This window comes from Bufo bufo, chromosome 2 (genome assembly GCF_905171765.1).
Source record: "Bufo bufo chromosome 2, aBufBuf1.1, whole genome shotgun sequence".
NCBI classification, from domain to species: Eukaryota; Metazoa; Chordata; class Amphibia; order Anura; family Bufonidae; genus Bufo; species Bufo bufo.
In genome coordinates, this window is record NC_053390.1 from 43,451,284 (window position 1) to 43,465,591 (window position 14,308).

The 14,308-nt window shown below is 44.7% G+C and overlaps 1 protein-coding gene across 2 annotated transcripts in view; it reads left to right on the forward strand.

The window, feature by feature from the left end:
• Positions 1 to 14,308, forward strand: part of NPR3 (natriuretic peptide receptor 3) — an 86,412-nt gene that overhangs the window by 51,257 nt on the left and 20,847 nt on the right. For both annotated transcript variants that reach the window (XM_040421003.1, XM_040421004.1), the window contains exon 4: positions 12,315 to 12,450. In XM_040421003.1, coding sequence (XP_040276937.1) covers positions 12,315 to 12,450 — 136 coding nt within the window. The remainder of the gene's footprint in view (positions 1 to 12,314; positions 12,451 to 14,308) is intronic.

The window sequence follows — 14,308 nt, forward strand, 5'->3', positions numbered from 1 at the left end:
AGTGACAGATCAGTGGCCCATACAGCAATTCAGGACTCCGTTTTACTTCTATTATGGGACCTTCTTTTACCACAGGCTTCCATTACAGCCCCAGATCTGGAGCTCCTCCCCCTTTTTATTATGGAGGACTCCTTAGAGGTAACAGATCAGGGCCCACATGATATTTGGAGTCCTAGTCATTAGTCACATTCATTGTATGCAGCTGAATGGTTTGACCCATGGGTAATTATAATGGGCCCTTAGCAACCACCATAGTCATAATACAAACATAAACAGTAAGATTGTCTTTGTTGCCCATAGCAGCCAATCAGGGCTCAGCTTTTAAAACTGAAACTGATTGGTTGCTCTGGGCAGCAGACAGTTTCAGTAATGAAAGCCGAGCACTGATTGGTTGCTCTGGGCAGCAAACTGTTTCAGTAATGAAGGCTGAGCACTGATTGGTTACTACAGGCAGCAGACAGTTTCAGTAATGAAAGCTGAGCACTGATTGGTTGCTGCAGGCAACAACCAGTCTCAATAATGAAATCTGAGCTCTGATCGGTTACTACATGCAGCAGACAGTTTCAATAATGAAAGCTGAGCTCTGATTGGTCGCTACAGGAAACAAACGGTTTCAGAAATGAAAGATGATCCCTGATTGGTTGCTACAGGCAACTAAAAGTTTCAGTAATGATCATCAGACTCAGCCTATACGTACTCTTAGCGGGTGTGACGCATCACAAAGGAGAGTGGCCTACACAGATAGGGGTGTGGTCGTAAAAGGGGCGTGTCCTTGGCCCCAAAAAAATCACTGTACTTCCTCCCAGATGCCATCTTTCCATAGTTGTCCAGTATAGTATAAGGATGTTTTGATAAATGAGACCCAGACCCTATATTAAGGACCCCACGGACAGTTCAGACCTGGGGCCCCAGTTTACCCCTAATAGGACACATTTCTTTAAAAAGTCTATGGTCACGGTGACGGACGCGTAGCAGCCATTATACCGCCACGTTATTAGCTTTTGTCCTTGCTTCATCTGCAACAGAATGGTGGGTATTCTTCCCCTCCGCCAGAGAATAATTAGCTCCAGTGAATAGGCCCTTTCATTCGTTAGAGTGCTTCACTAATTGTGTTGGGAAGTACAAAAGCGGACCACAAGCGGGCGAGAGAAAGCGGCGCCATGGTAACTCTGCAGCCGTAAAAATTATCTCAGCCGGCAAAACCCAACACAAAGGTTTAAGTAAGACTCAGTGACCCAAGTGTGCTGGGCGGCGGGGGGGGGCGGGGGGGGGGGGGGCAATGTTAACACCAGGCGCTGCGCTCAAGTGCCCCAGTCATGTCCTTAAAGGGGTTGTGCCAAGTTTATAAGTTATCCTCTAACTATCTGGAGTCCGAACACTGGAACCCCCACAATCCTGATAACAGGGGTCCTCTTCCCCTATTCCGATGAGAGCGGAACAAAGTACAATGCTCAACTATCCTCGGCGCTCCTATGGAGGGAGCATGCTCGACCCAGGGGAAGATTGGCCGTAGAGCTTACAGGGAAATTTCCCGGTGGGGCGATGCCCAATAGGCCGCCTGAGCCCTCTTCACGGCCGGCCAGTGAAAGTTTTTGGTGATGTATTTTGTGCTGCTGTCAGTATTTTGTGATGGACTGTGGTGTTTGGCTCTGTTGGGGTTGTATAATGTGCCACAATATGGTATTGCTGGCCCTGCCTTCCATCAATTTCGATTAGACTACAAAACGGGGCCACTTTTAGTATTTTTTCCAGGGCCACTTTAAGTTCCCAGTCCCCCCCTGGCTCGACCTGTCGCTCCATCAGAACCGAGGAACAAGACCCCTCTTCTTGGGATCGGTGGAGGTCCCAGCAATCAGCTAGTTATTCCCTATTCTGTAGATAGGTGATAACTAGGGATGAGCGAATCGACTTCCGATGAAACATCCGAAGTCGATTCGCATATAACTTTGTTTCAATGCTGTACGCAGCGAGCACTCTGTACAGTATTAGAATGTATTGGCTCCTATGAGCCGAAGTTATTACTTCGCAAAGTCTCGAGAGACTTCGCATAATAACTTCAGAAATTGATTTATACTGTAAACAAGCATTTCCCGAACTCGGGTTCGGTTCCAAGGTGCCACTTGGAACCGAACCTGAGTTTGGGAAATGTTTTTTTACAGTATAAATCAATTCCTGAAGTTATAATGCGAAGTCTCTCGAGACTTTGCGAAGTAATAACTTCGGCTCATAGGAGCCAATACATTATAATACTGTACAGAGTGCTCGCTGCGTACAGCATTGAAACAAAGTTATATGCGAATCGACTTCGGATGTTTCATCCGAAGTCGATTCGCTCATTCCAAGTGATGACTTATAAACTTGGCACGCTCCCTTTATTAAGTCCATGGCCAGAATTTGTTATCCTTTCAGTTTGTGCTGTAAAAAAGGCACAAAAATTATCAACTTTTTTCATTTTTTTTTACAGCACTCTTACTACTTCTAAAAAATAAAATAAAAACTAGATGGGGCTTAGCAGGAGGGGGTTGGGCAACTACTGTAACTGAAAAAAAAAATGTTTTTTTAAGGATACGGCACCACCCTTGTCCATAGGCTGGATCTGGTATTGCAGCTTGGCCCCCTTCATTTAAAAATTGTAATACCAGACATAGCCAGTGGCAAGAGTGGCACTATTTAGGACCACAAAAAAAAAAGCATCCTCTTTCAGCACCATGCAATGCAACCCCTTTAAAGCTAATCTCTGCCCAGGTAGCTTAAAGTAGCTGTCTGCCACACACTCATCTCCTGACTTCCATGCACATGCTGAGTGTACATGTGGTTTCACTGGGGAGAGAGGTAAAGAACCTGCCAAACACCTCTATTTCCCAGGAGAACAAAAGGATTGGGCCTTGAAATTCAGCACACCTGATCCTTCTCTCCCCCGACCTCATCAGGAGCTCCTCATACACATGAGATTATTGGCTACTCCATAAAAATGGCAGGTTTAACTCATCTAAGGCTACTTTCACACTTGCGTTGTTAATTCCGGTATTGAGATCCAGCAGAGGATCGCAATACCGGAATTTAACGGATTCGTTTTGATTTTGCACATCAGGACGCATCCGTTCGGATGCAGTTGTGTGAAATCAAAACGAAAGAAAAAACCCATATCCGTCACTAAATACATTCAAAGTCAACGGGTGACGGATGCTTTTTTTAGGCTCCTTTTTTTCAGTGCCGGATCCTTTTTTTTTTTTTGCTTCCGTTTTTATGACCGGACACACAATCGCAGCTTGCAGCGGTTTTGTGTCCGGTCACAAAATGGAATCTTGCCGGAACGGAGGACATCCTAATGCACCCTGAACGGATTTCTTTTCATTCTGAATGCATGAAGACTAAACGGAAACGTTTTTTTCCGGTATTGAGATCCTCTGCCGGATCTCAATACTGGAAAACAACGACGCAAGTGTGAAAGTAACCTTATAGCAGCACGGTGGCTCAATGGTTAGCACTGGTACCTTGCAGCGCTGGGGTCCTGGGTTCGAATCTGACCAAAGACAACATCTTCACAGAGTTTGTATGTTCTCCCCATGTTTGCGTGGGTTTCCTCCTGTTTCCTCCCACACTTCAAAGACAGACTCATAGGGAACTTAGATTGTGAGCCCCATTTGGACAGTTGATGATAATGTCTGTAAAGTGCTGCGGAATATAGTAATGATAAAATAAAATAAATAAAAAATTGCAGTCAGTATTGTGTATGGGGGCCTTTACATGAAAATGTGCCATGGGTTTCCTTTCTTAGAGCTGCAGTTTGTCCTCCACTGCTGCTCTTCCTCCTATTCAGAAACCAAAGGCAGCCATCTTAAGGGCAATAAAAAGCTGTCTTTGGCCATAGACACTTCCTTTCTCCTTCCTCTGGAGTATGTGCCTAGTGGCTTTTAGGATTAGTACTCAAGCGTCATGCAGTCCTTTACGGAGGTTAAACAATCCATGTGAGAGTCCTGAGTAAATAGACCACTATAATTAGTTGGAGAGAAGAGTTACAAAGAGCCTCCTCATTCTGGAGGACCCAAGATGTCGATGCATTTACACAGACACTGATTTCAATGTGAATGGTGTAATTCTTTATTTCACCTGTGGCGGTGCTGTAGAGAAATGAAACACTTGTCGACAGCTTCCCTGAGCTGATCGATCAGGGATCTTCCTTTTTTTCCCTTCTTCACATCTCAGATTTGTTTGCGCTCATGCACACGACCGGTGGATGTTTTGCGGTCCGCAAATTGCGGATCCGCAAAACACGGATGCTGGCATTCTGCATTTTGAGGAACAGTCCTATCCTTGTCCATAATGCGGACAATAATAGGACATGTTCTACAGTCAGGTCCATAAATATTGGGACATCGACACAATTCTAACATTTTTGGCTCTATACACCACCACAATGGATTTGAAATAAAACGAACAATATGTGCTTTACCTGCAGACTGTCAGCTTTAATTTGAGGGTATTTACATCCAAATCAGGTGAACGGTGCAGGAATTACAACAGTTTGCATATGTGCCTCCCACTTGTTAAGGGACCAAAAGTAATGGGACAGAATAATAATCATAACTCAAACTTTCACTTTTTAATACTTGTTTGCAAATCCTTTGCAGTCAATTACAGCCTGAAGTCTGGAACGCATAGACATCACCAGACGCTGGGTTTCATCCCTGGTGATGCTCTGCCAGGCCTCTACTGCAACTGTCTTCAGTTCCTGCTTGTTCTTGGGGCATTTTCCCTTCAGTTTTGTCTTAAGCAAGTGAAATGCATGCTCAATCGGATTCAGGTCAGGTGATTGACTTGGCCATTGTATAACATTCCACTTCTTTCCCTTAAACTCTTTGGTTGCTTTTGCAGTATGCTTTGGGTCATTGTCCATCTGCACTGTGAAGCCCCGTCCAATGGGTTCTGAAGCATTTGGCTGAATATGAACAGATAATATTGCCTGAAACACTTCAGAATTCATCCTGCTGCTTTTGTCAGCAGTCACATCATCAATAAATACAAGAGAACCAGTTCCATTGGCAGCCATACATGTCCACGCCATGACACTACCACCACCATGCTTCACTGATGAGGTGGTATGCTTAGGATCATGAGCAGTTCCTTTCCTTCTCCATACTCTTCTCTTCCCATTACTCTGGTGCAAGTTGATCTTGGTCTCATCTGTCCATAGGATGTTGTTCCAGAACTGTGAAGGCTTTTTTAGATGTTGTTTGGCAAACTCTAATCTGGCCTTCCTGTTTTTGAGGCTCACCAATGGTTTCTATCTTGTGGTGAACCCTCTGTATTCACTCTGGTGAAGTCTTCTCTTGATTGTTGACTTTGACACACATACACCTACCTCCTGGAGAGTGTTCTTGATCTGGCCAACTGTTGTGAAGGGTGTTTTCTTCACCAGGGAAAGAATTCTTCGCTCATCTACCACAGTTGTTTTCCGTGGTCTTCCGGGTCTTTTGGTGTTGCTGAGCTCACCGGTGCATTCCTTCTTTTTAAGAATGTTCCAAACAGTTGTTTTGGCCACGCCTAAGGTTTTTGCTATCTCTCTGATGGGTTTGTTGTGTTTTTTAAGCCCAATGATGGCTTGCTTCACTGATAGTGACAGCTCTTTGGATCTCATCTTGAGAGTTGACAGCAACAGATTCCAAATGCAAATAGCACACTTGAAATGAACTCTGGACCTTTTATCTGCTCATTGTAATTGGGATAATGAGGGAATAACAAACACCTGGCCATGGAACAGCTGAGAAGCCAATTGTCCCATTACTTTTGGTCCCTTAACAAGTGGGAGGCACATATGCAAACTGTTGTAATTCCTACATCGTTTACCTGATTTGGATGTAAATACCCTCAAATTAAAGCTGACAGTCTGCAGGTAAAGCACATCTTGTTTGTTTCATTTCAAATCCATTGTGGTGGTGTATAGAGCCAAAAATTTTACAATTGTGTCCATGTCCCAATATTTATGGACCTGACTGTATATTTTGCAGAACGGACATACGGGGCTCCATTGAAGTGAATGGTTCTGCATACAAGCCGCAAAAAAAAACAACTGAATGGAAGCGGAAAAAGCTTGTGTGCATGTGCCCTTACATCTGACAAAGTGATCCGATTTTATTGATGACACCTTCTCTTTTTCTTTTTGATTATTTTTATTTTTTTAAAGGGGCGGATACTGTTCATCTCCTAGAAGTGAGAAGTCCTCTGGTATAAGGTGGACAATGCGCTATTATGTAAGGAGACGTTCTGCATTATAGCATTCATACGTCAAGTGTCAGGAAATCTCTGTCTTTGACACGTGAATAAACAATGAAGCCATACTCGCACGTTCAATGTGAAAAGATATTCATTAAGGGCACGTGAGCGGGGCTGCGTGTAATTACACTATCCCACAGGAATAAGCTCTGGCTTCAGTTTAGACTGCGCTAGTAGTGATTAGCGCTGTGTGATCACACAAGGCTGCCAGGAAGGATCACAGAGGAACAGCTTGGGATGATTAAGAGCCTGTGATGTGGAGGAGAAGCAAAGTCTCTTATCTCTTCCCTCTCACCCCATTGTACCCCCTTGGAGTGGAAATTTCGGACAACGTAACATTTTGTTATGAATACTCTGGGGTACGTTTACAAAGTGTCATTTTTTCACAGACAAAAAAAGTTCCGCGTACAAGGTTCGGGTTATCTAACAATTCCGTTATTGATTCCGCTACCACGGATTATAAGTTATATGGTCCGTTGTAGCTGAATCCATAACGGAATTCTTCGATAACCTGAACCCGAACCTGGTACGCCGAACTTGGAACACAAGTTAGCTCATCCCTACTTATGCCCTATCCACAAAAGAGGATAACCACTGAGACCCCCACTGATCACAAGAACAGGGACCCTGTACCACGTGGAGCCACCTGAAATGGACGGAGTGGCCCATCGGCATGCGCTCAGCCACTCCATTCGTTTCTATGGGAGTTACGGAGAATGGCGAGTGCTGTACTCGGCTATCTGCAGAACTCCCCTAGATAGGAATGGAGCGGCAGCACACATGCCCGACCAGCCGCTCCATTCATTTCAGGCTGCTCCATGGGGTCCCCATTCTCATCATTGGTGGGGGTCCTAGCAGTAGGACCTCCTCCGATCTAATTATTGTCATATGGATAGGTTATAGCTTTTAACAGCCGGAATACCCCTTTAAGGCTCATGCACATGGATATATTATGGATCTGTGTTCAGCTCTTCCTATGGCAATAACTGCTAAATGGGAGGAGTTGATCTGGACCCGTGTTTATTGATGAGGAGAGAAAGGGGAAAGTGTTGTCTTCATGAGTTACAGATGTTCGGCTGCACTACTGAGACTGCCTTGGCCCCTTCTGATTCTTGTCAGGTGCACTGCTGTCATTGATGCATTTTGTGATTTGACTCCCCAGATCCCCATGATAACACTGAAATTGAAATGGATATGTGATTAGAATCTCTCAGTAGTGCAGCCACAGGCTTTGGGCCTGTATTCCCAGCAACCTTATGGGCATAAAAGAAAAGGATTAATGGACAGTTGTTTAATCTGGTTGATCATGTCTGCAGTTACCTGCAGAGAAACCTTTTATACTGTTACAGGAAGAATACAGCACATAGAGTACATCTTAGAGTATGTCTGTTTATAGCTAGACGGCTCCTCTTGTGTCCAGGAGGGGAATTGCAAAAATATGTGACCACCTCTTTAAATTAAACTTTGCTTTGGAAACATGCAGCAACATATTCCCGATGCCTGGTAATACCCGCATCTATGCAGTAACGATAGATTATTCAATGCAAAGAAGCTTTAAGAAAAGTAATCCTATTTCTGAAATGACTTTCCGAGGGTCAATTACCCCTCAATGTAAATATCACGTAGCAAAGACCAAACAGTCCTTGTTCCCAGCAGGGCTCACGATACACATTTTCCCTCCACACGCGTGTGTATTTCATAGTAAGGAAGATAATCTATCAGTATGTTTTGAGATTTGGAATGAAAATGATAGAATGTGTTGAAAATTCAGGTCATTTACAGTTTGGGAAAAGTATAGGTCAGCAGCATGGAGGGATAAAGGAAATGATGTTCTTTTTTGTGGGGGAAACAAATGAAAAAGGATAGAAAAGATAATAACGAAAGAAAGAGGAGAAAAATAGAAAGTAAAAGGGACAAGCGATGGAGATGAGGAGAAGAGACAAGACTAATAGAGGAAGACCGAAAGGAAGAGGAAGGACAGATGTAAAAAGGGCAGAAGGAAAGGAAAAGTAAGTAAACGAGTGAGAGTGGGTAAAGGGAGAAGGAGAGGGTAAAGTGAGAGGAAGGTGAGGGTAAAATGGGGAGAAGGTGAGGGTAAAATGGGGAGAAGGTGAGGGTAAAAGGAAAAGAAGGTGAGAATAAAGGGATAAGAAGGTGAGGGTAAAGGGAGAAGAAGGTGAGGGTAAAGGGAGAGAAGGCGAGGTTAAAGGGAGAAGCAGGCAAGGGTAAAGGGAGAAGCAGGCAAGGGTAAAGGGAGAAGCAGGCGAGGGTAAAGGGAGAAGAAGGCGAGGGTAAAGGGAGAAGAAGGTGAGGGTAAAGGGAGAAGAAGGTGAGGGTAAAGGGAGAAGAAGGTGAGGGTAAAGGGAGAAGAAGGTGAGGGTAAAATAGGAAGGTGATGGTAAAATGGGAAGAAGGTGAGGGTAAAGGGAGAAGGAGAGGCTAAAGAAGGATAAGGGGTGCATCTGGGGAGAAGTAGGACAGGGTAAGGGGGTAAATAAAGAAGATACAGGGAAGAGAAATAGAGGAAGAAAAAGGATGAATGGAAAAAGAAGACGGACAGAAGAAGAGAGCATGAAGGAGTGAGAGAGTAAAGCTATTAGAGGGTAAGGGGGTAGATAAAAAGATACAGGAAAGAGGGGAAATGCAGAAGAAAAAGAATAAAAGGGAGGAGGAAGTAAAGGAGAGCTAGAGTAAGGGTCCATTCACACGTCCGCAATTTCGTTCCGCATTTTGCGGAACGGAATTGCGGGTCCATTCATTTCTATGGGGCTGCACGATGTGCTGCCCGGATCCGGAATTGCGGATCCGCACTTCTGGGTCCGCAATTCCAATCCCGAAAAATATAGAACATGTCCTATTCTTGTCCGCAATTGCATTTTCTATTCAGGGCCGCCGATGTCCGTGTTTTGCGGATCCACACACACGGACGTGTGAATGGACCCTAAAGGCAATCGATTCATTGGTTAAATGGAAAGAACGTAAGGGAGTAGAGGAAGAGATTTACTGGGTAGAGAAAGAAGTGGGAAAGGTAAGTTAATAGAGAGACAGAGAAGAGGTTTATGGAATAAGGAACAGAGTAAAAGAGAGAGAAGACTAAAGAACAGGGTCATTGGAAGAGGTGAGGAGGAAAAAGAGAGTGAAAGAGTAGAGTAGTGGGAGAAAGGAGGAGAGAAAGATTGAGAGGGGAAGACTGAGAGAGAGTGGTAGAGGGTAAGAGGGTTAAAAGGGTTTTCCGAGATTTTAATACTGAAGACCTATTCTCAGGATAGGTCATCAGTATCTGATCAGTGGGGGTCCAACACCTGGGATGGGCATGAGAAGGCACCGACACTCCTGTGAGCTCTGCGGCCTTCTCCGTGCTCACCAAGAACAAAGCTGTACATTGTATAGTGGCTGTGTTTGGTAGCTCAGCCCCATTAAGTTCTATGGTGATCAGCTGCGCCTAGGCCACGTGACCGATGAACGTGTCATCACTCAGCCTAGGGAAAGCAGTGAACAGCTGATCGGCGGGGGTCCTGGCTGTCAAACTATCACCTATCAGATGCTGATGACTTATCCAGAGGAAAGGTCATCAGTATTACAATCTCAAAAAATCCCTTTAAGGTTTAATGAAGAGAGAAAAATGAGTTAGAATAAGAGGGAACGAAAGAGGAAGAGAGTCAAGGGAAAAAAAGAGAGAAAGGGGGAGAAGAGGAAGAGGGAAAAAGATAAAAATAAAAGAAGCAGTAAAAGGAAGTGGGGAAAGGCCCAGGGGAGAAACAAGACGTCAAGAAAGAGGGGAAGGAACAGCGTAAGTGATATGAGAGCAAAGACGAGAGGGAAGAAAGAAGGAAAGGAGTGTGATATATGGTGATACGATGTACTTGTGCCTTCTCTATGTTGTGATTCATAGATTGTGACAATGCCTGATATAATGAGGAATTGTCGATCATTGTGAATTTGTAGCAGGATCCTCTATATTTCCACTGCACTCAGAACTGACAAGGTCATGTTTAGTCGCTGCCGCACGTTCCCCGTTGAAGAGATAACGTTTGTCTCCATGTTCCAGCTGTGCTCCACCATGAATTCCTATCTTTATCATTTCCTCCACGAATGTGCGTGTATTATGTACGGGTCTTCCTATTGCTAGAACTGGCTTGTGGTCAGCGCTTGTGACGTGTGTTTCTCTGCACTGAACACACCCAGAACATGGTGATAACAATGCGAGGTGATACGGAGAGGGGCATTTATTTACACAAGGAATCGGACATCTGGACAACGACTTCAGAAAACACTTATAGGAACAAAATGTGACGGAGATAAATGAAGCATTCGATGGCGCCCAGACTCCATTGGCATTTACTTAGACTCCTGGGCTCCTAATCAGGGCAGTTTTTAGGGAATTTGGCCAACAAAAAATGTATCAAAAAGCGTTGGATTATGTTAATTATTCTGTATCAATAAGTCAATGCAAATTAAAGAGGCTCTGTCACCCAGATCATAGATCAGAGCATATAGCCTGGTAGGGCCAACGATGGAGACAAAAAACATACCTTTATTTCTCATATCAGCGGTCCGGTTAGGCAGAAAAAGCTACTTAAAAAAATATGCTAATGAGGAATTTGAGCAGTCGGAGGCGAGCTTATGCCTTCCGAGCACTGCTCCTGCGACGCCCCCGTTCATTGCTAATGCTGGCCTTCTGCACCTATTCACACCCCCATGTCTTTTGATTGACATCTCTAGACCCATCGGTCTAGCGCTGAGATCCCGCGTCTGCGCACTCGCTTCCTGGATATTTTCCGTTCTTCTTGTGTGTGTCTAGTGCACAGGATAGTGGATAACTATTCGATTGTTGTGGGTCCTACTGCTTTGACCACCACCAATAACAAGAACGGGTACCCCACACCCCTCTGAGTAACTGAATTGAACGGAGCGGCATGTCGAGCATGTGCACTGCCTTTCCATTCATCTCTATGGTTCCGGAGACGGCGCTCAACTATTTCCGAAGCTGCCCGACCTGCTGCTCTGTTTATTTCAGGGGGGCTCCGAAGAGTATGGGATACCCATTCTTGTGATTGGTGGGAGTCCCAGTGGTAAGACCCCTACCGATCTAATAGTTATCCCCTTTAACTCCATTATGTACATCTTCAGGCTCGCCGTGCCGACATTCCTACCATTGTGCGCTGGATTGCAACTGGTTGCCCCAATTCTCCCAGACTCTCGAAAGGCATTCTTGCTGTTCAGGAGGAGAAAGACCATATCTACCATCCAATGTAGTATCACCACAATTATGACAAACTTAGCTCTGCTACATTGCTTAGAAAGAAATTGGAGTCTAGGCATGGGTGATCCCCGGAGATGTGTTCTACGGATTATCTCATATGTCAGCGTCAGTCACTGCTCGCTTACGTTTCCACATTGTGTTCTGTTCTTCTTGTCTTGGGTTCTGGCATTTCATGTTACTCTTGTCACTTATCTGGAGGATGTAGAAGCGTTTTCTTGGCAGCGCTGAGCAGAGTGTTATTGTGCAGAGTGCGCGGTCTGATTCTTGCTCTGGTCTGGAGATGGTATGTCAAGCAGAATCCAGACACAGCAGTGGGAGCGATCATGAAACAAGCAAAAGATAGATGAGTCTGCAGAAGTATTAAAAAAACATTTCTGTAGGATTAGATTAGCTACCAGTGTGGCCGCCATTACAGCCACCAGGCCTTTCCAGACTTCTGGCAAATCTGCCTGATTCAGCTTTGATACTATCATAAGATTTATTATTCTGTTCTAAAACTGTCAGTATCCCCCCCCCCCCACCTCCTTTTATAATAATGAGATGACTCTGCTTACTGTGTCCCAGTCTACACAGCAATAGAAAACAGGCAGCATCAGCCTACTGTGTGCTCTAGTGGCCAGTGTGAGTAATGCAATATTCGAAGGTTACCGTAAAAAATGTTGGATGGTCGCTAAAGTTTTTTTGAAAGTTTAAAGTTAAAGAATGAATGTTCATTGCCTGATAACACATACCCTTTAAAAGTGTAGTTTGTATTCACCATTACCCTCTTCTATTTCAGGTCAACATGTTTGTAGAAGGTTTTCATGATGCCATCATCCTTTATGCCCTGGCCTTACATGAACTAGTGAAGAGCGGCTACAGCAAAAAGGACGGAGAGAAACTTGTGCAGCGGATGTGGAACAGAACGTATGAAGGTAAAATCCAGGGAACCGTCAAACAACCTGCGCAGTACATTTTCCATATAGTCTGCCTTGCGACAAAAGAGGGGCAGCTGGGGGGAGGGATATCAAATTCTTTCATATGGCCCTGGAACATGGCAGAGCATTGGCAGAGTACAAGCTGCTGTACTGGTAGTCACCTACAGCAGGGAGGCCCAACCGGTGGCCCTCCAGCTGTTGCAAAACTATAAATCCCAGCATGCCTCAACAGCCTACAGCTATTAAGACATGCATGAAGTTGAAGTTTTGCAACAGCTGGAAGGCCGCAGATTGAGCATCACTTACCTAGAGGAACCTACAGAGCATCAAGACGGGACTACAAAATCCCTGCAGCCATGGTTGGGGGGATATCATAGACTAGGACAGATGTGGCATTTTTGGGGGGCCCCAAGGAAAGTTTTATTTGAAACATAGAAACGCCAATTGTGCCCACTTAGTATTAATGTCAATGGGACCAGAGTTCAGTACAAACTGGCACCACCTCACGCAAAGTGACGTTTTCAGTAGAGACCTTGACCTCTCACCCTTTATTCCCTCATTTTTTTTATTTTATTTTAATTTTTTTCACTTAAAGTGAACATTTGTTAGGAAAAAAAAAATTATGAACATTGCATACAATGTAAGGAGTCAGATTGTGAGGAAAAACTGAGCTTTTGCTTGAAACTTGAACAACAATTGTGCCCACGTAGTAGGAATGTCAATAGAAGCTCGCAGGTCCTTAGTCTCCACATACACACAACACCAGGCGTAGTCGTCCGTTGCAGAAAAGGGGGTAGTTGGTTAAGGGGATGATTAGATAAATTGAGTCCAGACCTTGGGTTGAAGTTGATAACTGATTTACTTCGGTAAACGTTCATTAGGAAACAATCTTCCAACTTTGTCTTGGTCACCAGCAGGCGTTGGCATTAATTCTGGCATGCAAACATACTCGGCTATGCTACATCAGTTGCTCTCTGGCTCTGCTGTACTGACAGGATTAAAAAGGAAACTTTTCCTCTATGCTGTACAATTTCTGTAGTCTAGTCTCTTTAGTAGTATCCAGGGAACTTCCTTCCTGGCTTTTGAGGCTCAAGGCTTTGGCCTCTATGTCCAGCAGAGCTGAAGGTGCTCTAGCTGGCCTAAGAAAGGCTCGTCCAGGAGGGACGGGCTCCTGCTTCCTTCCCCAAGCAGGGGGTACTCTCCACTGACTCTAAGTAAACTCCTCACTCTCCTAGAGAGAGCTAGAATGGAAAGAAGGGCTCCATTCTAGGCAAGGTAGCTCTGCCATTACTGCCGCAATCTGCTGGTGGACCAGGCATATCCCACTTGAACATAACATTTACATGGAAAAGAATATCCACATTATACAGGACCTGGAAATGAATATATATGATGACATTATATTAACCATAGAAGACAGTGAGGAGGTGTAAAAGGCGGTAATGCACCTCAGGGGCGTTACATAGCTGCCACAGAGATATCGTCCTGAAGTGCTAGCCACACATGCCCCTATACAGTGCCTAAGACACCCCCAGGGTCACTACTACTACTACTACTACATACAGTACATCCTTCCAAACCCATCCCGATACCTCATGTGATACCCCACAGGGGTGCTGCTTGTCCTATGATTAAAGCCGCCCTGAGGACAGGTCGGGCATGAGGTTGTCTACTAAAGGGGTAGAGAGATGCCAAGTGTAACATTTGTAGCCCAGGGCAGAACTTCTCTTACTCTGCTGCTACAGTAAGCCCAACTTTGGCCCCAGGACCTCGACTCTGCTTCATCTGCTCATGGACAATTCGTTTTTCTTTCCATTGCTTGACATGTTGTTGTGAAAGGCAGAGATTAATAAAA